Source organism: Ursus arctos, unplaced genomic scaffold (assembly GCF_023065955.2).
Source record: "Ursus arctos isolate Adak ecotype North America unplaced genomic scaffold, UrsArc2.0 scaffold_8, whole genome shotgun sequence".
Taxonomy (NCBI): domain Eukaryota; kingdom Metazoa; phylum Chordata; class Mammalia; order Carnivora; family Ursidae; genus Ursus; species Ursus arctos.
The window spans coordinates 65,317,981-65,345,951 of record NW_026623100.1 but is presented as its reverse complement, the minus strand read 5'-3'; the positions used below and the strand labels follow the sequence as shown (position 1 = coordinate 65,345,951).

Sequence of the window (27,971 nt, the reverse complement as noted above, 5' to 3'; positions counted from 1 at the left end):
CATTGGGGCAGCCATGACAAAATAGAAAGAGGTACACATTTGGGGTGGCTGGACTGGCATTGAGCCCCAGACCCTGTACATGACCAGGTGTGAGAGGAGGCCACCATGCAGGCTCACTGAGCTAGATGTGGAAACACCATCTATCCATATAATAGAAATGCTAAATGAGGTAATGTGTCTCATACACAGTAGAAAGTTCTAGAAAATGTGAGCTATTGTTATAAATGGCTTCTCAAAGTCTCCCAAGTAGGTAGGGTCCCGTAGATGCTTATGAATGATCCATTTTACTCTCTCGCACTTGTATTTTAACAAAATAGCCTGTGCTAAACTAGAGTCAGCATTTACCTCAGCTCATTCTTCAAATGAAACTGTGGGGGTTGCTTTTACAAAGCGTCTCATCTCGGAGACTTGGTATTTCAATCGCTGTGCTGTGATGCAACTTCTAAATAGGATTTTACTCCAGAAAATTATTTTCCCTTTTCACAAAAAAAGAATAACCACGGAAATTATCATCCACTGTGTCCGTCAAAGTCTTATAAATATTCTGAAGGCCAAGAAAAATCCGTACATCAAAACTAATGCTGTTAAGAAAAATAGAAACTTCAATGCCAATGAGAACATTGCCAAGAAAGTATACAGAACTGGAAACCGAACATTTACTAATTGAAGGAACACTTGAACTACGAAAGCAAGCATTTCTATTTGGAACTTGAAATGCCAAAGAAATGAAGCTCAGAATCCAGAGCTCTGAAGAAGTTTAATGATCACCATTTCTTCAGGGAGCTAAAAAGGAAATAGAGCTAATTAACTTAGTTCCGAGAAGTTGACTGTGAAGAGAGTAAGCAGACACTAGAAGTCCTTCCAGAATGTTCTTGCACAGTAGTTCATAGAGTTTTAACCCCTATGAAACTTTTTATACCAAAGACTTAAAAAAAATCTCATTATATTTTCCCACAACTAACCATCATCTCCCCTCCATTAAAAAGAAAATAAAAAAGATTCTATAACTCAAGACTGGGAAGTAGACAGACACAGTTTTGTCCTATTAAGGTAATAAGACATGCTATCAGGAGATTAACCTTCCAAATGTGAACAGTTGGTTAGTTTTTATGTTTTTTATCCAGAGGCCCAGCCACGATGCTAGCGTTTTTGCCCCCAACTCCTTTTCAGGACCCAAAGGGCTGCGGAGAGAAGGAAGATTGAAAGGAGGAGAGGGTGGGGGGTGCGAAGAGAAAGGCTCCAGAGGGTGCTCTTTGCTGGCTGAGGGGTGTCCCGGAGGGGAGCCCTGGAAGTGAACCACTAAGGTCTTTGCATGGTGTTGGTGGGGGAGGGGAACGTCACTCCTGCTGCTTCCCCAACCCCACCTGGGGCTATATGGAGGGGAAATATATCACTTGGACTTGATATTTAAAACAAATTTTGAGGGGCGCCTGGGTGGCTCACTTGTTTGAGTGCCTGACTCTTGATTTTGGCTCAGGTCATGATCTCAGGGTTGTGGGATCGAGCCCCACATCAGCCTCCTGCTCAGGTGGGCAGTCTGCTTGAGGTTCTCTCTCTCTCCTTCTGCCCCTCCCCATCCTCAAATAAATAAATCTTAAAAAAAAAAAATAGAAGTAAAATTAAATAATTTTGAGGGAGCGGATTGGCCCTCCTTTCCTTCCGTTCTCTGGTCATCAGCAGAGGACTCGATTTTTCCAGGGTGGAAGATGGGGAGGCAAACAGACCCACAAAGGGACTGGGCGACCGGCTGACCGGGGAGATTCCTTTGGTAATCACCTATTCAGCCCTCGTTTTCCAAGATAAGGGACCTAGTCCCCGGGTGATGTCATGAAAGCCATCGCAAGGAATAAGGCTGAGTATAAACCTAAGCCTCGGTCCTGGGAGAGCCCAAGAGTCATGGCGCGCTCTGGGACCTGCTTCCACGAAATCTGATGGTGCGGCCAGAACGGTGCTGGGGAGCTGGGCTGGCAGGGGGCAGGCCCATCAGTGCTGCCCTTCTGAAACACCCTTTACCTTTCCTCACCTCCGGCTGGCGAGATGTGACATGACCAGGTAGGCATTTGGAGATCACTCCAGTGGTGGTGCAGAGGTTGGAGGGGAGCAGGCTCTGTGAGGGCGGGGAAGTGGGTGCAATACTGCATTCGAAGCTGGGGTCCAGGGTCAGTGTCAGGGAGATGACATGGAGGCGAGATGTGACATGACCAGGTAGGCATTTTGAGATCACTCCAGTGGTGGTGCAGAGGTTGGAGGGGAGCAGGCTCTGTGAGAGCTAGGAAGTGGGTGAAATACTGCATTCGAAGCTGGGGTCCAGGGTCAGTGTTAGGGAGATGACATGGAGGCGAAAATGTATTAGGTCTCGGTTCCCGGAAGAGAGGGCGGGGAACACAGGATTCCAAGACCTACCAAGAACATCTCTGCCCAAGCACTGAGCTTTGCTCACTCCGATGGGGAAGCTGCATACTCACTGGGGGGACACTGCGGCTTCTCGCCTTCGATACGCCAATAGTCAGGAAAGGGTTTACACACGACATACATTCTAACCAGAAGAAACAGAGGGGATGGGCACGCCATGGCCTTTTCACTGCTCCAAGCCCTCAGGGTCCTTCCCGCATCTGAGTTCAGCTAAGCCCCTCTCCTCCCACCAGCTGGGTGTGCTTTCTGAGGTCTTTCTCAAGGGGCGAAGCTAAGTTCTCCAGAAAGTGACATTCCTTTCGTAAGTTTTCTTGCCTTCAGTGTTGTATTTATTGGAAGTAAGAATAAATCCACACTTGCATCCTCAGAGCTCTCTCTCAAACTGTGTTCATATTTGTAGTTGAGATGGGAATGAACTTGTCAGAAAATACTGCGTTACCAGGTTAAATACAACAACCGTTCTGTTCAATTCCGAATGTCTGTAAAGTCTTTGGAGGGAGAAAGTGTGGTCCCCTTAATAAAAGTCTCTATTAGGAAGCAGTTGGAAAGAGCTTTGAAGAAAAAACAGTAGGTAGTAAGCTAAAGATGAGCGAGGACCAGAGGGGGGTGAATGTCCAAAAGGCTCAATTAGAGAGAAATTAGTCACTCTGACTGCTTCGGTTGGACACTCTTGGATTTGAACCCTGGCTCTACCTTTGAATAACTCTGTGACCTGGAGTAAGCTCCTTACCCTCCTTTGCCTCAGTTTCTCACCTATGAAATGCAGTAACACCTATATTTGGGTGGTTGTAAGAATTACGTTAACTTAAATGGAAAACATACACACAGCTCTCAGTCTAGTGCCGGGCTCAGAGTAAGCCTTCAAGAAAATAAGTTATGTTAAAAGATCAACAATGACTCCATTTTCTATGTGCCCTTATGTGGCAGGCTGGTGACAACTGCAGCAGGAAGAGTATCTGAAAACACAGACAAACAGGTCTTTGTTCTTTGGAATTTTCCTATTCTCAGAGAACAGAGGAGCAAAGCCCTGAGCCCAGTCCCCTGCAAAAGCCTTCAGAGGTCTTCAGATATTGTTTGGGTTGTGGCAGAGATGTGAGGGAGTGACATTCCCAAACCCCGCAGGAGCCCAACAGCTTGAGACTATCTAAAACCACCACCTGGGACTAATTTTCAAGCACCAGGAAAGATAGTCGCCAACTGGATGAAAACAAACTGAAGCAAGGATTAAGGGAGACATGGAATGTCCTTGAGAAAACACGATCAGATGTACTGATACAAAGAAAGGTGCCTCTTAGTCCTTTATACCATGACCTGAGGGAGGTGAGGTGGGGCTGTCCTTAATGATGGGGTGGTGCGCATGGGGTCTGAGAAATGAGGATCAAAGATACAGCTCTAGGGGCGGCTGGGTGGCTCAGTGGGTTAAGTGTCTGCCTTCGGCTCTGATCATGATTCCAGGGTTGTTGGATCACATCCTGCACTGGGCTCCCTGCTCAATGGGGAGCCTGCTTCTCCCTCTGTCCCTCCCCCTACTCTCGTGTGCACTCTCTCTCTCTAATAAATAAATAAAATCTTAAAAAAAAAAAAAAGACACAGCTCTAACCTGGGAGAGGAGGCTCACTCTGATTCTGGGCTCTGGTTCTGACACAGTGGCAGCCAGATTCAGTCTCCTGAAGGCTCTGTTTCCTCTGACCAGTGAGCATACTCAGTCCTAGGAATGCCCACAGTCTTCTAACCTAAAGCTGGGTCTTGCCTAAAGCTGGGTCCTGTCAGACCCTAAGGGAAGGCCTAGAGCAATGGGTGGTCCATGGGCCCTCTTGCTTCCAGTTTATAAATAAGTACTAGGTGCTTCTGGCTTGTGCATTAGTCTATTGTGGGTTGTGTTAGTGTAACTCAGTCTCTCAGGCTCCGATCAACTCTGCCAGAAGGACAAAATTGGGGATGTGGGCCTACAAAGCTCAGGACCAGGCACCCTAGGCTTGGAGGGCTGCGCTGGGATTCAGTCGTCCTGTGTGACCCCCTCTCAGCAGCTACCAGCCATGCTCATGACCCATCCTGCCTGCGCTGTGGCCACATTAAGTATGGCTTCAAATTTTTCCCTATCTCAGCCACTCTGTCTCCAGTTTCAGAAACACAGAAACAGAAAAATTAAGTGTTAATTTCAGAAAACACAGAGAAGAAAAAGAAAGAAAAAACCCACCCACGTTCTCACACCTATGGCTAACCAGGATTGACATTACTTCTGGCATTAAAAAACAATAATTTAAAAAAGCACACCAAAAAAATCTTTCTTCAGAGGTTCTTACTTTAATTGTATTTATATATATTATATATATATTGTATATAATAATACAACTGTATATTTATTATTTTTATATAGATATTGCTGATTCTTGGTCTTTTTACAGCTTTTCCAGGTCCCTCTAACTTTATGAAGTCCAGTGCTGGACACGAATTAAACCCTGGGAGGGCTTTGACCAGCAAAAGCAGAGTTCTCAAGTTCCTCTGTAGGCTTTTACCTCTTTAGTTATGACACTTTTACAAGTGCCTCTCAGAAACAAGCTTACTTTAGGAACTTATATTCAGCTCTATGACCCTCAGATCCATGCAACCAGAGTCTATAATGCACATTTGGCCAGAACTCCCTACTCGAGTAGAGTCTGCAAGGTATGCAGCCTCGAGTTGCCCCACCTACCTGGAAATCCATGGGGCGCCCGGCACATGGCTCCATCTTAATGTCTGGCTTGGACCTGAGAAGGAGAATGTACAGTCAGGCCTGGTGTAAGGGGACTGCTTGCAGGGGGGGAGGCAGGCACTGGCAGTGGTTGGACCCTGGCAGAGGGCAGAAGGACAGAATCATGGTCTTCAAACACTCCAGGACTATCAAACAGAATGGGGATTAATTGTTCTCAGAGGCCGCAATAGAGAGGCCTAGCTAATGGCACAAACGACAGAGAGATAGCTACGAGGTCAACAGGTTCAGATGTGGGCTGGGCAGCTCTGTGATTTCCCTTGGCCTGGAGCTGTTCAGTGACCTGGACACAGGCTCCTGCCTTTGTAGGGACCAGGGTGTGAGAGACATCCAGGAAAAGAAGAAAGGGGTAGGGTTAGGAAGAAGCTGGCCAGGAGCCCTCATTCTTCCCCACCCCAATTCCACACACAGCAGGTCCTGCCCGATGGGGCAGAGGCAGTTTGGGGTGCGAGACTCCCGCACACTCACCGCTTGTTGGAGACGTTGGTGGTGAGAGCTGTGACAGAGGCTAGAGATACGGAGTCGGGGTCCAGCCCATCCCCCAGCCGAATGGCCAAGCGGCCAAGGTCCTCCATCTCCAGCACAGCCGGTTCATCTGCCGAAGAAGAAAGGCCAGTTAGGTGGACTGGATGGTGCGCTAGAGACTGTCCTTCCCCTTTTGCTTTGGCATCCAGGAAGCTAACAGCCAATTTTTGGGCATACTTGGTAGCATCTGATTAGAATGTTACGGCCCGTATATCTGCAGTGTTTCCTACCTCAGCTTGATCTGTGATTTTAATTGATATTGTATCTAGTCTTGTTTTTTTAATTATAATTTTTTAAAAGATTTAAAAAATATATATATATATATTTATTTTAGAGAGAGAGTGAAGGTGCAGAGAGAGAGAGAGAGAGAGAATCTCAAGCAGACTCCACGGAGTGCGGAGCCCAACATGGGGCTTGATCCCAGGACCCTGAGATCATAACCTGAGCTGACACCAAGAGTTGGATGCTCAACTGACTACGCCACCCAGGCGCCCCTTTAAAGGCTTTTTTAAGTTTATTTATTTAAGCAATTGGTACCCCCAAGGTGGGGCTCAAACTCACGACCCCAAGATCAAGTGCCACATGCGTGTTCTACTGACTGAGCCAGCCAGGCACCCCTAGTCTTGCTTTTTTATTTTACTCGAATGTAACTCTTTTATTGTATATGACTTGTATAAGCACTGAATACCTCTTGTGGAAGAAGGTAGGGAATGAAGAATCCATACTTACGTACTTTTCGAACAATAGCTACTCTACCATTTACTGAGAGGCGCCTATGTGTCAGGCACAAAGCCAGGCACGTCCTGCATCTATCTCCACTTCTCATATCCGTGTCCTGTCCAGATAGGCACTATTCTCATGTCTCGGATTGGGAAACTGAGGCTTAGGAAGTAGCTTATCCATGTACAAGAGCTGATGATGAATCCGGAACCTAACTCGGCACTGATGTATGAGTCCAACGAGACGAAGAATCACCTGTCCCGAGAAAGCACCGAAGCACGGTGGGTTTGGGCCTCGGCCAGCAGCTGTATCCTCTCCAATCTAAGGAGAAGGGCACAGCTAGAACTGGCACGGGGGCAAGAGGGAGAGAGGCTGGGGCCAGTGGGCCACACAGGGGATCTGAGGAAGGAAGACAGGAGCTCCGAAGGAGGATGTGTGATCAACGGGCTGGGTCAGAAAGCTACATACTGCTCCCTTACCCAATCCCGTTCTCCCCTGTCTTCTTCCTGGCCTCCCTGCCTCCTTGAGAACAGCTGTCTTGCCCTCTCCCCAGGCTGCTGCTTTCCGGGGAACCAGGGCCACAGGCCACTCTGGACTCTCAGGCCCCACCCTGCCTCTCTTCCCCGGGGCGGGGCCTTCCCTGCAGCCTGGTGAGAAGGCCTGGGGAAAGGCAGGGCAGAGGGTCCTGCCACTGAGTAAGGATTTTCTGGAGGCTGATTTTCCCCCTGGCCAAACCACTTTCGTTTTTTTGTTATTCCCTTCTCTAATGAACAATCTTCAGGCTTCTGTGCGCAGGGAAAAAAAAGGGAGGGAGGAACAGAGAGGGCAAGAGAAGCCTTTCATGAACAGGCCCACCTGACAGAGGGCTCTGCTCAGTTCTAGACCAGAGGAGATGCCCTTCCCACCCTTGGTGCTAGGAGCGCCCCCTTCCTGAAGACCACCTTCAGGACTCGGCTTGCCGGCAGCCAATGGGAGGCTAGGGCCCGCCCAGGTAGCCTCGCTGGCCAATCACAGGAGAGCCTTGTTGGGGCGCTGGCCGCGGAGCGAGGGGCGGGGGGTTTGGTCTCTGCCAGGTGCTGAGAGATGGCCCCGGGCTTGTCCGTACCTTGTCTTTGGGGTTCCTCCTTGTGGGGCCGGTTCTTGCCGAGCTTCATGGCCGAGAACACACTTCTCCCGGCTCTGTGAGGCGGGCCGCCGGAACGAGGTGGAGGGAGATGGACGCCAGGAGGAAGACAACACAAACACAGGAGAGCAAAACCCGAGAAAGAACACGTAAGAGAAAGGAGTTTCATACTCCAGCCTCTCCGGTGCTGGTCCCGAGATATCGTGGGGGCCAGACTTTCTAAAGCGGGAGCCAGGAGGGGGAATTAGAGCAGAGGAGACCCCACCACTTGCTCCTTCCCGGTGCCTTCACGCCACTGAGGAACAGGCCAGGGCCCAGCGATCAGAGAAGGTGACCTTTGGCTGGAAAGAACAGTTTTTATAACTGGAGCCCTCCCGGGGCCTGGGCTGATCTCCGCTCCCTCAGTCCGTCTTAGAGCTCTGAGCTCCACCATGCCTCTGAGCTTATCCTCCCTGTCCGTGTACCCCACCTCAGCTGGTTGGAAGGAAAGCCAGATGACCCGAGACCAAGCATCAGGACAGACGGACAGGAATAGGATCAGAGGGGCAGAGGCCAAGGAGGAGGTGGGAGATGTGGCTGAAACAAGCGGCTGGGTTCTCAGATGGCGCTGGTGCTCAAAGCCTACCTTGTCTTTTCCAACCTTTCCATGCCCTGGGATTCCCCTTGGTCCCCAGTGAAAAGGAGGAGATGGGCCCTTTCCCATCTGTCTTTGGTGCTGGCTTCCACCCCTTCTACTTGTCCCCGCTCACTGTGGAGTCCCCCCTTTCAACCAACCCCCAGGAACGTATGGCAGACTCCATAGTTCCTACCTCTTTCTCTGGCTTGGAGTGGCCTTGTGCCCCCAGGCGAAGGGCCTTGCAGTCAGGGGGGCTGAGGGAAGGGGGCAAGGGCCGTCAGTGTCCCTTCAGTGATGTCCCTGCAGCCGAGCCTGAGGTCCCTGGTGCCAGGAGGGACCCGGAGTTGGATCAGTAGGGGGTAAAGTGCAATATTCCATTACCCCATCAATATTGCACGAGCTGGATACCTGACTCCCTCCTCTTCCCATTCTCCTCCTCCTGGGCGTAGCCCTGTCATCGTGTAGGCCCGGGGGGGCGAGATGGAGGCTGCAGCTCTGAGCTCGCCTGCAGCAGAGCCCACCCACCTTTGGGTCACACATCTCCCTGCAGAGCCTTGGCTATGGTTCCCAAGACTCCCTGCTCTTTATACCGGGTAATGTGCGGTTGGGCAAAACCTTTCTGTCCTCGTAGGGATGGCCATAAACCTCAAGCCCCTCTACTCCAGGTTGGGGGCCAATCTCATTCCCTCAAATCTGGCCCTACCCTAACCCCAGGCCTTTCTTTTCTCTTCTTTGCTTTCTTTACACCCAGGCAAGACATGGAGGGCTGTGAGTCTGCAATCCAGTGAGAGAGCAACCAAGAATCCCTCCGTGTGCACCAGCTCACAGCTTAGAAAACACCAGTGTATCCGTGGTTTCCTAAAAAGCCATGAGGTGAGTAAAGGAAAGCTGGGGTAACACTGATGTGTCTGCACTAGCCAGCATCATGTTGTCTGGAACATCGCAACAGAGGAGAGTGAAAGGAAGCTTCTCCCCTTCTAATAAGGGAAGGTTTATACCTATGTGCCAACAAGAGATTATCCAATTTTTCTTGAGCACCTACTATGGGCCAAAGGCTTTTCCAGATGTTTGCTCATTTCATCTTCATAGCAATCCTGGGAGGGACACAATGCTTTTCCTCATTCAACCCAAGGAAGGACTCAGAGGCTCAGAGCACTGGAGTTGAAGCACAGCAGAGCCCCCGCCTGCTAGGCCGTCAACTCCCACCCCTCAGTGCGATGGGGTTGCACTTCTCTGTCAGTGGACATCCCATCCTGACCATTTGGAACTTTGGTGAACAATCACCAGGCCCTGTACTTATAGGTGTGGGTGTGGACCATGGGCCAGCACAAGCTGCAGATCAGGATGCCGTCTGTGACGAGTCCCACAGACGCCTTGGTTTACTTACAGAGAAGGGGCTCGTTCACAAATTATCTCAGCCTCAATGCATTTTGGGAAGAGACTGCCATGAAGGTTAATGGCTGGTGACAAAACATTGAGCAGGTCAATGACCTCATCAGGAACAACTGAGTGGCCGTGAGAAAGGACCATCCTGCCTGGCTCACACTGAGCCCCCGTGGGATTGCTCCCTGCCTGGTGGCCTTAAGGGTGGGGGAACTGGTCGGAGCACCCTCTGGCCCCTGCAACAGGTTGCCTGCCTAGTGTGGGCCCTCACTCTACTTCCTGTCTCAGTGTTTGGGATTCCATTCTATCCAGCCTTCCTGCTCTGACTGCCGCTCTCCTGGATTATCCAGGAGTCTCCTGGACGGCCCTATGCTTGACTGTACAATCACTTCTTGGCCATTTCTGGGCCGTGCCATCCTTAGAGTCCCCAGCCTTATGCTGTGTGTGACCTGCACGATGCCATCACACGCAGCCTGCTCCTTACCCTTCACCCCTCTGGGCTGCCCTCCCTCCTCCCCCATCCTGTTCCCCTTGCCCTAAAGCTCCTGGGAAAGTGCTCTGAGATGGTAGGTCAAAGCACTGTGTTGGGTCCGAAGCAGGCTCTGCCTGGAGAAGCCAGCTGCTTGGCATCCTGGGACAGGGTCTGTATCTGCTGCCTGAGGCCTGGAGGGGGTTCAAGTAGCAGGGAATTGTGGCTTTCTGATGCTGGTCCCAAGGACCCACCAAAGTGGAAAAAGGCTTGGGGCCTCCCTTGGGCAGTTATGACCCTTGAGCTTGAAAGTCACTTTCTTCCTTAAAATAAACATATTTGGAAGCAAAGATTGAGACTTAAAAAAACCCAAAAACCTATACTCTCCTACTTTTCTCCACTGTACCCTGAAGCCACCCAAAGGAGAAAATGCTTTTCCTAGGCCCTGCATAATTTTAAGCATCTCAGGTGGACGGGTTCACCGGTGGTACTCCTCTATGCCTGGAAATATCTCAAAATGATGATTTATCCCTTAATGAAAAATGCAGAATGTGTAGGGTGAATGTAATTTCCGGAATTCTTACGATGGGCTCCCAGACTTGCTCTTCAGGTCATCTGGACAGCGTGCGGTCCAGCCTGATGTCACTGGCTCACACCACCCTTCAGGGTTTTCTGATTGACGACACATCAGAAGTTCACTCTAGAAGCAGCCTTTTCTGCCTCTTGCTTCACTGCTTCCCGAAAACAGCGTGCCTGCTCCTCCTGGCAAAGGGTAAAGGTGATTTCTGGAATGAATGTTAATTTAGACAGGGATTGCTGAAGATGATCCACTGGTCTTAGAGACTTAGATTTCCAAAATGTGGAATTTGTTGACTAGGTGACTGTGCGCTGGTGTACTGAGCTGTTGTTTTTGTTTTTAAATAAAATGCTGCATTTGGTCTGAGTCCTTCGATTCCATGCGATGAGATTCCATGCGATGAGAAAGAGACAAAGAAAACAAGCCAGTCATCAACTCAGTGAAAAAATACTTTGCAACCAAGTGGCTCCTCCTTCTTGGCCGCTGGAAAACAGAAGCAGGAGCCAGGGCAGGTGGGCCTCTGTGGGCCCTCTGAGGATTTAGGGCCACATTTGGGCTTCCCCGTTGCTGGATTCACTGCAGGCAGAATGATATGCATGTAACAATGCAGACCACTCTCACCCTCTAGAGAAAAGATTTAACATTAGTTCACTCTTTTGTAAACTCCTTTTTTCATTTCTGGACCTGAAGATTTCTTTGCTGGTTCCACGGCTCAGATCTAGAAGGACGTTGTGGCTGGGGGACGCACTTAGGGCCCCAGGGGAGAGTTTGGTATTCAGAATGACTTGGGAACATTGGCCAAAATAAATGCAGTGAGCTGGGCATTACACGAATTCAGGTCTCTGTATTCTTCTGGAGGGAGTGCTGTGTTGAGCACGGACTCCAGACCTGGCTGCCCACGGCTCTGCCCTGAGATGGCCTTCAATCCTCACAATCCAGGCTCACCAGCTCAGGCCTCAGGTAATTAGGAGGGACTCCTGCCCGAGAGAAACAGGTCTCTGGCTCTCCGCATTGTTGAAACAGCCACATTTTCCCAACTTGGGGGCATGTGCTCCAAGTGCCCCTTTGGTGGGTTTATTTCTTTCAGTGCCCCTGCCCCAAGTACAGCTAATTTCATAATTGCAGGCTGTAGGGTTGTTTTTCAGTGTGTTGAATTTCAGTTAGTTTCAAAGAGCTTCCCACATCTGGGCAGGACAGGTCGACCCTTCATACAAGAACGTGTCCCCGAACTGGCCTGTTTGCCCGTGGGCCCTGGGGGAAGCAGGAGGCTCGGGAGGCCCTTGCGTACTGAGGCGCACAGTTCGCCAGGGAGCAGGCTCCTCAGCTCTCGCTGCTGGCCGAGCCCTTGCAAGACTCCGGCAAACAGCATCAGGGCAGCAGGTTTCCCACCTCCCCACGCGAACCTCTCCCCGCATCTCACTGACTCACGGGGAGCACGAGCCCCTTCATGGCAGAATCCTTCGTTTTTCCTACTGCAACCCGCACATATCTCCACTGATTTCTCCTCAGGGGAGCTCCAAACCAGCCAGCTTTGCCACACGATAACCTTTCAGAGATTTAAAACTGATTTTAAAACTTTCCCAGGTGAAAAAGAGTTTCAACTTGTTTATAATCTCTTTTTAGCAATCTCATTTCCCTCCCCTTTCAATCCTCCTCCTGCCCTACACATTAAAATAAACATAAAAAATGCCAGTTGACTTTATCCCACGTGCTGACTGGAGATGACAAGAGATTCGGATGAGGTAGCACTAGGGAACCAGCATTTTCTGCGGGGCTACCATGTGGCTGCCCCGTGGGGCGCCTCAGCTACGACCAGTCTGCGTCGCTGGGGGTCTGGCTTGGGACACACTGGGAGCTGGAACCAGGAAGGGCCCTAGAGCATCGCCACTTGCAGACAGAGCCTGGGGGAGGGACAGGTTGCTCACACCTCCTCTGTAGGCCTTTCACGTCTAAGCGTCCATGCGGGCCTGACCCCTCGAAACCTCTCCTTATGAGCGACTCCCAGCTCGGCACCGCATCATCTCTCACACCCCCGGATTCAGCTCTCTGCCCGGATTCAAGCCTAGCATGAGCTCTGCCTGTGGCTCCTTCCCTTGCTCAGAGCCTGACACACTCCTCAGTCTGGACTTTCCCCACGCAGTGCCATCGCCTGGCTCTTGCTCGTGTGTAACAAGTGCGAGTTGGGACTCAATAAGCTCTTGCTGAAGCACTGGACGACGATGAGTCCCCCGGGATCCCAACGCAAGTGGAGATCGCAGCCCACACCCATGCTGACCACCCCAGATCCCTATAGGCACAATCCTGGCGTCCCCATGATGTCCTCATGTCACCTAGGTTTTAGCTTATTGGCACCACAGTCTGGGGCAAATCTCTTAACATCTCTGAAGCTCGGTTTCCCTATCTGGAAAATAAAGACCACATGCTTGGCTTTTCAGCTTGCATCAGTGTGTTTGGAGAATTAAATTAAATTTAGAGTATAGTCAAGTGTTCTCAACTCCCCAGGTCTGTTGTAAACTCTGGGTCAGAAGCTAAATTCCCTCTGTTGTCGTCCTAGCTCTTCTCCTATTCTGGGGCAAGTTACTGCCCCTCTCTGGGACTCAGATTTGTCATCTCTAAGAAAGGGTTGTGGCCCAGAGGCCCCCTTCAGCTGGTCAGCCCTGACTACTACTGCTCCTGTGAATTCCCCCGGATGCTAGAGAGTCCCTGGGATGGCATGTGCTTCTGGAGGACTCTGTGAGACCTACTCATCAGCCCTGAGCCTTGAGCCTTTCCAAGCCCCTGTGGCCCCTTTCATCTGGCTTCCCTACCTCTCTGCTCTCCCAGACAGCCCCTGATCTCTCCCTCCCGTAGGAAGCCGTTCGGGGGACGGAGATGGTGAGGACAACCAGAGGGTACTCATCTGTTCATCTCCCCTTGGCTTCATGTTCCAGCCACCCCTGTGGCCACTCCGGGCCCAGAGTCTGTCCTCCTGGGCCTCCAGGCCTGCATGTCCACCTGCCCAGCCCTGCCTTGACTCTTAGGGGGGAGGCAGCCATTGGCTTCTTGGGCCTCCCCACTCCTATGCCTTCAGTCACACCCTCCCTCATAGGGAAGCCTAAGGGTCTGGTCCATGGGTGCACAGCGGAACAGGGAAGTGGAGGAAGAGTCAAGACACTGAAAGGAGACAAGAGGGAGTGGAAATCAGCAGGCCCAGACACCTGCCCACCCCCACCCCGACCCTCACCCACCATGGCCAGATGGACAGACTTCCCTTGCCCTGCCATCCCCCGGTGCTGGCTCCACCAGGGCAGCCCACACCTAAGCCCTTGGAGATGGGCCACCCCGACATCGGCACCCTGTGGTGAGGAGCCTTTGGGCCCCATGGGGTCCGCCCTGGCCTGGGACACCTACTTGTGCTCGCCATCTCTGCCTCCCTTGGTCTTCTCTCTGCCTTTGCTGAGTAGGGGGAAGAAATGAGGAGACAAGAAGATGTGAGTAAGAGGGTGTGGACCAGAGACACTTGCAGACTTAGCCCCTGGCCCTCTGACCCCCCACTCCCCAAGGGCATCCTTGTTCCAGGGACCCCTCACTCCATAGCTTCTTACTTCAACCTTGCTGGGCAAGGATTGGGTGGTCCCAGGCTCTGCCCTAGTCACAGGAGTGGGGTTGGTGGCCATTCTCCCAACCCTAAGTCCAGGAGCATCTGGAGCCTTGATGAGGGAGGAGGCCTCAGGGTATCAGCTGCTCTCTTCCATTCCCAGGCAAGGGTTTGTGCTTTCTAGTGTGGGTCTCAGATGCCTCAAGGAAAGCAAGGTAAGATGAGCCTGGGCACCCTCCAGGCCTGGGCCACCCTGCATCTCCCCACCTTCTCCCTGATCTCCTCCAATGGAGTGGCCAGCTCCCAGGCTCTGAGGGCCTCCAAGAGGAAAGGTGGGCTGGGGAGATTCTGGGCACGTGGCAGCAAGAGAACTACCACTCTGGGGCCCTGAGCAGGGTAAGAATGGTGCTCTTCTCCCTGTTTAGGGAGGCTTTCAAAAAACCCTTCTGGAATGTTCTCTCAATGCTTCCCTGATGCTGTGGCAATGAGGATGAAGAAAAGAAAGCAGACAACAATTAGTGATTTTTTTCCTCTCCTTGTTCTGCACTGGCCCAGGCCTTGCCCAGGTAGACAAGACTTCTGAGCGCTGACAGCTCAGAAACCAAAGGCCTAGCCAGATCATGGCTGAAGTCCAGCTTTGGCCAGTGACCCTTTCCATTAGACAAGCTGCTCGGTCTATAATTCTTTTCAAAGTAGTCAACATCAGCCAGGTCACTGGCTGTCAAAATCAGCTGAGACCACTGATCAGAGAACAGTTCGCTGCAGAGAAAGGGAGATGATCTCAGCAGCCCAGTGCTGGCCCCAGGCCTGGCTGGTCTTGGGGGCAGGCAGGTCCAGCGTGGGCTGTGGGCCCCCACTGGGACACATGTGAAAACTGCATGGGGCCTGTTCCAATGGAACAGGAGCTTCAATGAGCTTTTGACAAGGAGGGCTGAATGGCAGATTTACCAGCCCCACCCTCACACTAATCCAAATAGGACTGCCTTTCTCTGAATTATGGGCCCAAGTTTTGCGGGAAGTTTGTTTACTATTTTTAAAAGACCTCTTTAACCCTGAAAAGTCTAAAAAGCATTGCAATAGAGGAACCACAAGGGGAACTGTATCATCTAGGATTGGCCAAGGATGGAACAGGAAGATGGAATTTATATACCTGAACAACAAAATGTGATGCTTCTTCTCCTTCCCTCTGGGTTTGCCCTGTAATCTCAGAGAGGCCGGCTGGCCCAGTGGGGGATCCACTCAGGCACAGAGCAGAGGCCAAGGCATATCATGCACCCGTGCCCAGGGCCCAGCACACACTGCCTGGCCCATGCCTGCCACGCCTCCTCCTCACATGCTCCAGGCCTCTGGGCCTACAGAGGGGCTGCACACAGGCCCACAGTCCGAGTGTGGAAATGGAGAAGGAAAATGGACTGTCCTTCTATGAAAAGATAATACTACAACCCCTATTAGGACTTCAACTAACATTAATAATAAAGCTTCAAGGTTCTGTGCTCAGCTTGCCCTCAGTCACTCAGCCAGGAGCGGTAGGGGTGGGATGTGAACTGGCCTCTGGCCTTGTTGCAAGGGGCCCTCTCAGTGAACCCGGGACACGTCTGACTTCCCTCCTACAGTCCACATTGTGTTTTTAGTGTCCCACCCCAACTGGGTAAATTCTGTGTCTCAGCCAGCATCTTCTCTCTCTGAGCCTTGGTTTCACACCCCTGTCCCCATTGCTCTGGGTGTGCCACTGAGAGCAGCCACGGGGTGGGAGATTCAATATGGCAGCTTGCGGGGAACTCTAGGTTTTGCTGGGACCCAAGTGCTTCACGGTGCCAGGCCTCACTCGAACACTCGGCCCTGGGATGGAGGGGAACCCAACCTCAGGTGGAGTGGCTGGACTGGAGAAGAATCTCCTGAGCACCACTTCACCCCTTATCCCAGCATGGCCTTGACCCTGGCTCCTCTACGCTATGTAAGAGCTCCCGCATCTCTGGAGCTCAGCCTGGTGAAGGGAGGCAGGGAAGAGGTCATGGCGACTGTTGAAGCAACACTCTGGGGGCGAGGCTGGTTGTACTGACCCCATGCACACCCCAGGACACACACCATGGGGATACCCTGCTGCCCTTTGACCCCAGGTACAGGAGTGGGGGATCACTAGCTTCCATGGACCTCTGCTGGGGTGGAGGAATGATCCATAGGGAGAACAAGAAAAGTGGTCCCCCCTTGCTCTCCCAAGATGAGACCCAGCAGGGAGGAGCCCAACAGGAACCTCTACGTTCTCAGGCAGGGACGCTGGGCAGAAGTAGGTAGGGCCATGGAGGGCAGGAGGGCCAGACAGGTGGAGAAGATGAGAAGAGAGAGTCACAGAATAGAGGGAATCTGCAGGAAAGCCCCAAGAGAAGCTGCAAGATTAAAGCTGGGGCTCCTTTCTGTCCTTCTGGATGTGGCTCCTAGAGCCGCCGCCGCCACAGAGCCCAGAACCCAGGGGTGAGCACAGCACCCCGGCATCACACAGAGAGAACATATATGCATGTGAGTGTGTGCAAACACCCCGGCACGTGTGAGTGTGTGCATACGTGTTCAGGGCCAAGGTCTCCTCTCCCTTCAGAGACTAGGGCAGGTGTATCCTGACATGCAAGGCCCAGAACGCTGATTTTGTGCCCCTGAGAGCAAAGTGCCCACGGGGTTGGTAATTCAGTCCTTCTCTGCAATGCTGATAGCTGTGGGAGGTGAGGGGACCCCTGTGAGCAAGTGAGACCCCGCCCTGGGCCCCGGGCTGCTGTGAAGCTCCGGCTGTTGGCAGCACCGTTGGCGGAGCCCTTGGTCCAGGGTGGGGTGGCTGGAGCTGAGGGGAGCTTAATAACAGGGCCTGGGCCCAAAGGTCTGATCGTGCTCAGGGTGGAAGCTGGGTGGGTGACACGGAGTCTCTGGAAAGGAAGGAGGACGGAATTAGGCATTGGCTGAGCGCCAACCACACGCCAGCTGCCACGGTGGGCGGCCCACATGTAGCGTCTCACGTGACCCTAACGCACCTCAGGGGCATCAGGGTTGGCCCTCTTACAGGTGCGAAAGTGTGGCTCCAAAAAGCAGAGCTGGGATCTGAGCCCTGTGCTCTCCATGGCACTGCAGGGCCTTCGGGAACACTCCCACAGTGTTTTACAGACAGCTGGCCAAAATCAGGGGCCCCTGGTTTGGGACAGAGACTAGAGAAGTAGGCAGAGTGGCTCAGAGGGCACAAGACTGACCAGGGCCTGAGATCGATGGAACCGTGGCAGGAAAAGGTTAACAGGCTGCTGCTGTTGGGTTAGGGGGCACGCTTGGACAGAGAGGTCAGCACACATTTCCTGAGGTCAATTGGGAGAAATTTCCAGGAAGAGACTTAAGGCCTTGAGAGTGAGTGCCCTTAGGTAAGGGGAGCGTCTACAGAGGCCTTCCCTGGAGTGGTGAGGACAGATGGCTGGAATCCAGCCAGGGGGCTCAGACCCTAGAGGGAGAGGTGTGGGCTCCCCAGGACCTCCCCACAGTGGCCTCCTCTGTCATCCATGGAAGAGCCCCTACCAGTCTGGGGCGGAGGCTCTTTCCTGTCCATTCACTCCACCAGCACCCCCGCCCCCACCCCAGCAAGCACCCTACTGAGCCACTGCAGACAGAGAAGAGTGGACTCTCACCCCAGACCCCCATGACTCCAGATGACCAGGTGAGACACTGCTGTTTGCTAGCAATGAGGTTTCCTTGTTGCTGGTGATGGGCCAGAGGAGAGACAAGAGAGACACTTGATAGACTGAGGGCCCTTATCTGCAAAGGGGTGGCCTTTTCAGGAGTAGATGGAGGGCAAGGGGCAGACGTGGGGAAGACTTCCCTGGGGCTCAGAGGCTAGGCACATACATCCTCTCCTCCTGTCCCTTTGTTGGCCAAAGCCTTTCTGGAGGGTTCTCTGGTCCAGAAGACGGTGGTTTCCTCCCACACTCCAGAGGTGACAGGCCTGGCTGGTTGGCACTTATGTGACCAGGGTGAGACACGACACTTAGGGCCTCGAGGCCAACTATCAGGCTCTTGTCGGCACCCACGCTCCTTGGCCCAGAGCTCACAGGCCCCATGGAGGCAGCCAGAATTAAGCTGTAGGATAAGCCCAAACTCTCTAAAGCAGCTCCACCTTCTCCTAACCACCAAAGCGTCCTCCTCGAATGTTCTCACCTCTTCCCCACACCCACCCTGCTGGCTGTGTGGTGAGGCCTGGCAAGGGCACTGTCTCCAAGGTACTCTCAGTGTCAGGGCCGGCAGCCCCAGCGGCAGCTGGGAAATGGTCCAACACGGGGCAGGGGCATCTGGATGACAACGGGCTCTGACCGTGGCTGTCACCCTCTCCCAATTCCCAATCCCGGATAAAACCCTTCCTCCTGCTCTGGGACAGGCCACGGGAAGGTCAGGGAGAGGTGGGAAAGCACAGCCACAGCTGAGGAAGGATGAGAGGAGCCCTCTATAGGTCTGGGGACCAAAGCTCCCCATTTCGTTCTCTGCATGCACTCCTGTCCCTTCCGTCAGCCTCCCGGCCTGCTCTCCTAGGACTGAGAGAAGAACTGGCTCAGCTTCCCTGAGCTACAGGAGCCAGGGAGGGCAGCCCTTGCTGTCAAGAGCTCCCAGAGAGCTGTTTCACATGGGTGCTACCCATGAGCTTGAGAGTGTCCCTGGGTCCCTCAGGATGTCACAGTTAGAGAGGAGCCAGAATGTTCAACCCATTCCTGTAACAGGCCCAGAGGGCTAGGTGACTCTCTCAAAGTCACTTTGCTAGTTAGTGGCAGCGAGGATAGGACTTAATGGAACTTAGCTTCCTGATTTGGGGCCAGTATTACTTCCCTGCACTTGCTGGCCCTTGCGAGCTTCAATCTTGTGCCCTTTCTTAGAGCCCAGCTGCAGTTTCTGACAGCCCCAGCCAAGCCACGCTCTTTCCTATGTGGGGACAGAGGATTGCGACCACATGGTGCCCTGTGTGTGTCCCCTGGCTCCCCACTGGACCCCTGCTCCTCCGTCACCATTTCCAGACCAATTCCTGACCCTTTGCACTGTTCAGCTGCCAAGAACCTGTTCGTCATCAGCCCTGACATGGGGTAGCACTCGGCACCCCAGTTACAGCCTGTCCCTCCACGGTCCTCCTGGCTCTCCTATCAGCAGGGCGGGGGGTGGTTCTCATTGCTCCGGGCCACATTCTACAGTTTAGGAAAGAGAGTGAAGAGGGTATGTGATGGCCAAGGGTCACAAGACTGGTAAGAGGCAGAGCCAGGACTCAGACCTGGGTCTCCTGGGGCCAAACTGCACGCCCTTTCCACCGGGCTGGCCAGAGTCTACGAAGGACAGGCTCCCAGCTGGTCTGGACGATGCCGCCCCACTCCCTGGCTGGCCCAGAGTGGAAGGCTCTGTGTACTTGCCACACACAGGGTTCCTTTGACCTTGTTACCATTACTCCCCACCTGGCTCCCAGGGTCTTAAGCTTGTATAGTGTGTGTGTGTGTGTGTGTGTGTGTGTGTGTGTGTGTGTGTGTGTGGCTGGAGGGGAGTGGTTCAAGTACAAAGAAGAAAAGCATATTTGTCTCATAAAAATATAACAATTCTCAATTCAACTGCACTGATTCAGAATCTGTGTTTTTTCAGAACAGGGACCGAAGACACCTTTTTGGGAAGGGAAGGCGGGAGGTGGGAGGGAGGCAGTCACGGGGAGGGGGGGCATCTCCTCTAAAACTTTAGACTAAAACCACTGACCTACCTGCATTTTACACATTAGTCCCAGTAAACTGGGACTCTGTGGTCCACATTTTATTAACTTAGAGTCTGTCTCTCTGATTTCTGAGAACAATACAATTGCATTTCCTTTTTTGGAAAAACCATGCTTTCGAAATGAGCATCCTGACACCTGTGTGTGGCAGGACATTTGCAGGTGTGAGTCCTAGACACTGAGGGGCCAGGACGTCAGGATGCATTTTTCTCAACAGAAGAGAGGCTGTGTTCTGACCGGGCCTTTGGCTTCCCCCTGGCAGGAAAAGGCCTCTCTCTCTCGGGCCTCCACTGGGCCAGAGTGGACGGCAGGCTGCCAGGGGCTGGCCTGGCACAGCCGGGTCTTGGACCAGAGAGGTTAGGGCCCCCTCCTGTCTGCCTCACCCATTCTCTTAGGAGGCGGGGGGTGTAGCCTCTTCCCCTCAAGTTAGAGCTCATCCTCCCAGAACTTCCTCAGGGTAGTAGGAAGCCTGGCCCCTCAGCCTGATCCCTGATACCCTGAGTCCCAGGTGAGCCCTGGGGTTGGGAGACAGGTGTGCGGGGCACTGTAGAAACACCTTCCTGCCTCTTATATGTCTCTCCAGCAACTCAGCTCTGGACTCTGAGCCCAGTCAGGCCAAGAGGGGCCTTTGAGGGGGACCAAGCCCCAGGCATCCTCCCAGTGTCTTTGGGGGTGGTGGGCAGCCAGGGGGCCTGGCCTGTTACCTCCGGAAGCTCTTCTCGCCTGGTGTCCGGGAGCTGGGGCGGGAGCCAGGGAGCAGCCCATCTGTCTCCTGGCTGTCCTTCTCTTCCTCATGAAAGGACTCGTCCCCCAGGAAGTCCCCATCATCCCAGGAGCCCACCATGCCATCTGTGGCCTGATATCGGACCTCCACGCACAGGACAGTCTGGAGGGAGAGAGGTGGGTGGTGAGCAGGGGAACGCGAGGGCAATAACTCGTGCACGCCGCCGCTTTGTGATGGTGACAAGAGTGCTTTCACTTCCTTCAGTGGCTGGAGGAAGACAAGCTGGTTGTTATCCTCCCCACACCTCCATTTTGCAGACAAGCAAACCGAGGCTCAGAAAGATGGAGAAGTACAGACCCAGTCAACTTCGTGGGTTCTGGCTCCTGGTCCTGCTACACTTGACTTTGCTCCTCCCTGGTGCCCAAGGTGGGGGCCTACCCTGGACAGTTGAGTCTAGACTGCAGGGGCTCTCGAGTCCACCACGTACATAATCAGATCATTCAGTGGTCCCAGCGCAGAGGCCGCCCCCTTGTCCTCAGGAGCAGGGCTGACCGCCCCTCGCTCCTGAGACTGGAGATGTGCTAGGAGCTGAGCCCCCAGGAGAAGAGGCCTGGGCACCTCCAGAGGCCCGGGGCTGGCACTTCCTCCTGCTCATCTGACACCTGCCTTCCTGTTCTGGAGGAGGGACTTCGGGGTCACCCTGGGCCTTTCTCTGGGGGAAAGTGGAGCCCCAAACCCGGGCCCAGGCTGTCTGTGCACCTGAGAATCCTGGCCGGGCTTCTTGTTCTGGGTCCTTGGGCCACTTACCTCCTTTCAGCTCTAGTGTCTCCCCGGTGCACAGGGAAGACTCATTCTAGTCCCTTCCTCAACCTGCATGGGTGTCAGGCTGTCTCCCAGCTGTACTTGCTTTTCCTCACAGCTTGGGGATTGACTTGCTCCTGCGACCACACAGGCAGCCTTTGCTCGGCACATAGGCTTCCGAATGCCCAGGCTTCGACTTCCCCAGGGAAGGAGAAGGTACACGTATTTTCTGAACCCTCACTGTGCTAGGTGTCCTGTTAAGATGCTTTACCATAAACTCCTTTGATCTTCTCAACACTTCAGCTTACCCTACCTAACGTATCAGACAGAGTAAATTACTTGCTCAAGTCACACAGCTAGGATGTGCCAGTGCTGGGATCTGAGCCCAGCCGCGCTGACTCCAAGCCTCACGTCCTTCCACACTGAGCCAATGTGGCCCTTTTGATGTGACCAGGGATGGTGGCCCCCAGGCTGAGGGGCTCCGGTGGTCTGAATTGAGTTCCCCCTCCTGCCTCACCTCGCCACCCATTAGGAGTGTCCCCCAGAACACGTTATGCGTGGGAGGAGGCAGGTGAAGCAGGCCCCCGGGGAACCCCACAAAGGGCAAGTCCAGGGACTCTCTGGGGCAGACCCACCTTGATGACAGCGTTGTTGTCATCCATCAGTGTGTCGGTCACCTCCACGTGCTTCTCCTCCACCACCTTCTGCAGTACCATGCGGAAGGTCCCGATGAGCCTGTGGACGGCAGACGGGGCGTGGCAGTTCCACACGAAGAGGCCACAGTGAGGAACTGACATCCCAAGGGGCTGTGACTGGCTGGGGAGGGGGCTGGAGAGACCGAGGGCTTGCTTAGTTCTAGGGTAAGCTGTGAGCGGTTGTACGTGTGAGACCCATTTCCCTGGCAGAGCTCATGGGCAGTGAACAGCCTGGGGGGAATGTCCCCAGATGGGGGCTGGGTACCCCCTGGCTTGTGTTCCTTGAGCACATGGAGTTGGGGTTCAGCTGAGTCCCTGCCCAGATGCCCAGTGTGGAGGTTGTTGGGGAAGGACCAGAGGTTCCTGGACACACTCTACCCACCACCACCACCATTGGCTCACTGGTCCCTGGATTAGTCCACAATGCTCACACCTGCATTCCATAAGCCCATTGAGGGCAAGGGCCCACCTGGTTGTGGGATCCCCAATTCCCACCTGACAGCAGAGGAGGGGAGCACAGTGCTACGAAGAGCACAGTCCTGCACTTTGGAGGCTGGGACCTGAAGCCCGGTTCTGACACCAGCCCGTTACCTGCCTCCCTGACAACCTCGGCTCTCTCAGTCTGGCTTCTCCTAAGATGAGCCAATAATCCCCACTTCTCCGGCTGTTTAGAGGGCTGAGATCCTCAGAGTGCCAAGAACATAGTCAGCACTCCAGAAGCAGTCTGGTGGGTATCGAGGGGTGTCGCTCTGCTGTGAGCCTCTCCAGAGCAGGGGCGGGGGTAGGGGTGGGGGAGCTATGTGTCCTACTTCCAGCCTGTATGTGATATTTCCAGCACACAGGAGATCGCAATATCTGCTGGCTGAATTAATGAACAACAGTGGGTGCCTAATAAATGCTGACTAAGTTGATTTGAACCTCATTTTACCCTACAGTTTGAAGGTTATTGCTCAGGGAGGAACGGGGTACTCAGAGAGATGTTCTCACACGGTGATTCCACATGGGGTAGATGAAAACGTTCAACCATTTCTGGTTGAAGCGGCAAAGACTGAGGGGAGCACCCACAGTGTGTGAGAGCCAAATGGGCCTTGGGGTCACCCGGTGCTGCCCTTGATTCACAGAGGAGGAAGGTGAGTCTGAGAAAGCAGGAAGGGACGCAGCTAACAGCAAATCCAAGCGAGGTGAGGCTTGGGGCGAATTTTGATTTCAACAGACATGTCGGATGTCTGTGCTCTCCTGAGGAGCACAGAGGGTGGATACAGTTTTTTTTTTTTTTAAAGATTTTATTTATTTATTTGACAGAGATAGAGACAGCCAGCGAGAGAGGGAACACAAGCAGGGGAAGTGGGAGAGGAAGAAGCAGGCTCATAGAGGAGGAGCCTGATGTGGGGCTCGATCCCATAACGCCGGGATCACGCCCTGAGCCGAAGGCAGACGCTTTAACCGCTGTGCCACCCAGGCGCCCCATGGATACAGTTTTTTAAAAAAAGCCTCCCATCTGTGTGAGAGGAGGAAGCGGTGGGAGCAGCCCTAGTGGACACACATGAAATGCCTCCCCCCAAAGCTCAGAGCCTTATCTACCAGCTGTCCTGCCTCCCCGAGGGCAAGACTCTTCATACCACTCCTCCACGGGAAAGCCTGACTAGGCTTCTGGGTGCTTCGCGGACCCTGCCCAGCGGAGGCCTCTTCCCTGGAGGCGTCCTGGCCTCCCCCGGCTTGGGCCGTGCCCGGAGAGAAGTCCCGGCAGGGGGCCAGGGGACCTAGAGCAGCTGCCGCTCAGTCTCAGTTTTGTCTTTATGCCACGCAGAGGCGGGTGGCTTTGCAGCCTCGGTGCTGTGTCGACATTCTAGCAACAGACTATAGTTCTGAAAATACACGGGCCTTTTGGTTTTAAATCCATGGTTTTTGAACTTCAGGATAAATAGAATCTTCTGGAGGGCTTGTGAAAACATAAATGACTGGGACCTCCCCGTCCACAGTGGTGCTGGCAACTGTTTAACAACTGGCCGGGAGAGAAGGACAGTCCTGACTCAGAGCTCCCGATGACCTCTGTGGGGCCAATACTCCCGCCATGGCCAATTTCAGGCTTCCAACGTGTGGTCACTGAACTCCCAGAGATGGGCACCATCTGCTCTTGGGAGCGGGTAAGAGCCAGCTCCAGGTCACCGCTGGCCCCACCTGCCGCCCTGGCGTCTCATGCCTCAGTGGGGTGGGCCTGAGAATAGGTATTTCTGACAAGTTTTCAGGTAATGCTGATGATGCTGGCTGGCGAGCACACTTTGAGAATTTCTGTCCACTACTGCCCTTTGCCAACGGGCCCTTTTAGTTCTAGTAGGACCCACTGAGCCCCTGCTGAGTATGGGCACTCAGGCCGTCTTTGCTGGAAGCTGCCCTTTGCACAGCAGAGGAAGCATCTGCAGAGATGCTGGAATGTGACAAGAGACCCCCAGGGGGCAGGATGGAGCCATCTCCTCCCTCTCCTCCCCTGCAGGTGGTTACCGAGGTCAGTCTCAGACCTTAGACTTGGAGGGCCCGAGAGGAAGGTTTGCCCAGCATTTTGTTAAGGAAGAGTCCCTTCAGCATCCTCCCTGACCCGTGCTCTCCGCCCCCTGCTAGACACTCTGTGACGGGCATCTCACTACTCCACAGCTGCTCTCGCTGCTTTAACCACACTTACTATGGTGATCCGCCTTCTGGCAAATTCCCTACTCCGCACGCCCTGGTCTGAGTCTTGTCCACATGCAGACTAAATGCCATCCTTAACAGGAGCAGTATAGAGAGCAGAAAGAGGCTGGGCTCTGGCATCAGATTGTAGGCAGCTGTGTGACTTTGGGTGGCTCTCCAATCTCTCTGAGCCTTGCTTTTTTCCCCATGTCCTCGAAGGAGGTGATACTACCTGCTCTGAGAGCATTCAAGTGAAACCCGGCTGGGCTGCGGCTGCCACACTCAGAGGCCCGCCCCTCCTCCCACCATGACTGTCTGGACGGCCCACACACGTGCTGTGCTGGTCTTCAGTGCAGGGCAGGCTCTGGGGGCAGATGCATAGCCTCACAGAGCCAGGGTCTGTCTGGGGCCCAGAGGGTGGGGCTAGGACCCTGGGACCCAGGGGGTGGCTTAGGGGGCTTTTACTCCTCATAGTTTCCCCACAGCTTTAAAGCAAGTGTCCTGATACTGCTTCCCACAGAATGCCACGGCCCAGCCCCCTCCGTAGACATTCTTTGGGGAGGGAGCTGGTGCAGGGAGCCCTAGCTCTGACCTGTGGGGTGACTCCCTGTCTACCCTGGCTGCCCTTGTCTAGCCTGGCTGCAAACTCAGGGAGGTCTGCCTGCTGCCTTTTTTCCTCTGGGTGGGTAAGCATGGAAAAGCTGCCTGGGAGGGAGGCTGGCCCGGGTGACCAGGCAGGATGAGCTCATAAGCCCTTGGACAGCAGGGTCCTTTCTTTGGAAAGTGGAGATGGGAGGCCGTTCATCCTCTGGGAAGGATGCTGGCCTAGGGGTCAGGAGGTCTGAGCTGAAGACCAGCTCTGCCCTGCCCTTGCTGTGTAATCCTGGGCAAGGACCCTTGCTGGGCCTGTTTCCCCAAGTTAGTTGAAGGGGCTGGGACCTGACTTTCTGTCCTCTGATAGCCTCCCTTATGTGGCCCATGGAAGTTACCCATCACAAAGAGGGCACCCCCTACAGGGCCCACAGTCACCCAGGAGGCTGGACTGGCCCCCGCAGAGTGGCCAGGTAGGCTGAGCAGGGGAAGCAGGGAAGGGGCCTCAGGCATGGATGGGCTCAGAGACTGACCACAATAGAGCGGCAACCCGGCACCAGGACCTGTCAATAATTCATTGCTTTCCCCTGGGAGCCCGTGTCAAGTGCCCAAGGCCTGGCTAGGCCTCCACTGCTCTCCTGGCTCCTGAATTATTCAGAAGTCCCAGGAGGCTGGCACTTGCATCAGGCTGTTCCCCATCAACAGTTCTGGACAGGGAAAGGGGGACACACAAGATCCTCTGGACCTGACACCTTGTCCTCACAGGAGGTTCCTGAAGGAGGACCTCATTCAAGGCAGGCTGGGCAGACCTGGGGTCTCCTCGTGCCTGACCAGGACTCGCTTCCTCCTGGCAGCCCCTACCACCACTGGAGAAGGGGCCAGTTCCCAAGCCACCCTCTGCTTCTAGAACAAGTCTCTTTCTCTGAGATAGGGGGTAGTGAGATCAGACCCATAAATTCTGTTTCTCATACCAGCTTCCTTTACCTCAGTTTCCCCAAATGCATCAATCATGTGACTTGGCTCTCACCTCAGAGTGCCCTGCACTTTTCAGAGAAGAAGGATCATTTGGATTTCTGCTTCCAGACCCTTCCACCCTGCACACCCTCTGCCTCCTGACCCCATGGGGCATTTATTCATTCATTCATTCCACAAAGTAATTGGGGGCCTGCTAGGGGCCAGGCACTGTCCCAAGGGGCAGATGTGGCTTTGCGGGCTGTCAAGCCCAGTGCAAACCCCAGAACCTCCCCCTCAGCTCAGCTGCCCCATGAGAAGGAGCCTGGTGACTCCAGGGTGGGCAGACCTGAGCCCCACTTGACTTCGAGCACGCTACCCTCCCACTCCAACCCCCAAGCTGGCCTGTGTCAGGATGGGCCTTGTGTTCCTCATGGGATGGCCACTCCTTTTCCCCATCCTTTCCAAGAAAATGAGTGGACCCTTTCCCACCAGACCAGACCTCCCCTGGAGGGGTTTCCTGCCTCCTCTTGGGTGGAGCAGAGAGGGTAGGGAGAGAGTAAGAAGGGAAGGATTCGGTTAGGAACTCCCTTGCTCTGTCTCTCTCTTGTTGGCGTTTCAGAACTAACCGAAGCCTGAAGTTTCAGTGTATTCACTGGGATGGTATTCAGTTTCCCAATTTAACAAATACTTCTGATTTGTTTATAGCAAGAGTTTTGATGTTTCCAAGGGTTTCCAGCATTTCGGTGACTGTTTAGTGGCTTTCACTGTAAAGAACTATCAATCTCGATCATGTCAGTGGTGTCCATGATCACTGCTCACATGCCCCGGTTTTCTGGGAATGAGAGAAGGAAAACAGGCATCCTAGCCCCAGCCATGTCACTGTCTAGTGGCCTCAGTAGGCTCTCTGAGACTCAGTTTCCCCATCTACGCAGCGAGGGTTGCACTGGCTGGGCTCTGAGGCTTCTGGAAGCTCTGACATCTGCCTGTGGTTCCCTGCTGGGGTGCCTGGATGCCTCCCCTGGCCCACAGCTTCCAGTTCTTCCTTTTCCACACCCACTTCAGTGTGTGTGTGGGCCCTTCTGCTCCTGTTTCTCCTATCCTCACAGTTCACCCAGTCTCTCACCCGAGGGAAGAAGGTTTTGCTTCATCTTGGGGGTGCCTGGTGAGGTGTCTCACTAACTTCTCTTGTGGATACTATAGCAGCTGCCTGAATGATGTGATACCCCAAAAGGCCAAGGGGTGCCTTCTCTGCCCTGAACATCTTCTCTTGTGGCCCTGCTAGCAGGCCTAAATTCCCACACCCCATGCTCAGCTGAGATGTTGTGAGTTCTCAATAAAAACCACAGAATCCTTGAAGCCTGTGTGGTTCGACCCAATTCAAAAATCCCCATTCACGCAGGTTGGTGCAGCCACTCTGGAAAACAGTGTGGAGGTCCCTTAAAAAGTTAAAAATTGAGCTACCCTATGACCCAGCCATTGCACTATTGGGTATTTACCCCAAAGATGCAGACGTAGTGAAGAGAAGGGCCATATGCACCCCAATGTTCATAGCAGCATTATCCACAATAGCTAAATCATGGAAGGAGCCGAGATGCCCTTCAATAGATGACTGGATTAAGAAGCTGTGGTCCATATATACAAT

General features: G+C 53.5%; 1 protein-coding gene across 3 annotated transcripts in view; it reads right to left on the bottom strand.

Annotated features, from left to right (window-relative positions):
* OTOF (otoferlin) overlaps positions 1-27,971 on the bottom strand; it is a 91,605-nt gene that overhangs the window by 30,854 nt on the left and 32,780 nt on the right. For 2 of the 3 annotated variants that reach the window (XM_026520454.4, XM_026520472.4), the window contains exons 4-8: positions 22,061-22,160; positions 20,605-20,786; positions 7,512-7,585; positions 5,630-5,756; positions 5,105-5,159 (exon numbers count right to left, since the gene is read on the bottom strand). In XM_026520454.4, the coding sequence (XP_026376239.3) occupies positions 5,105-5,159; positions 5,630-5,756; positions 7,512-7,585; positions 20,605-20,786; positions 22,061-22,160 (538 nt within the window). Of the gene's footprint in view, positions 1-5,104; positions 5,160-5,629; positions 5,757-7,511; positions 7,586-13,964; positions 14,010-20,604; positions 20,787-22,060; positions 22,161-27,971 lie in introns of all 3 variants that reach the window. The other variant, XM_026520462.4, reaches the window with a different exon arrangement.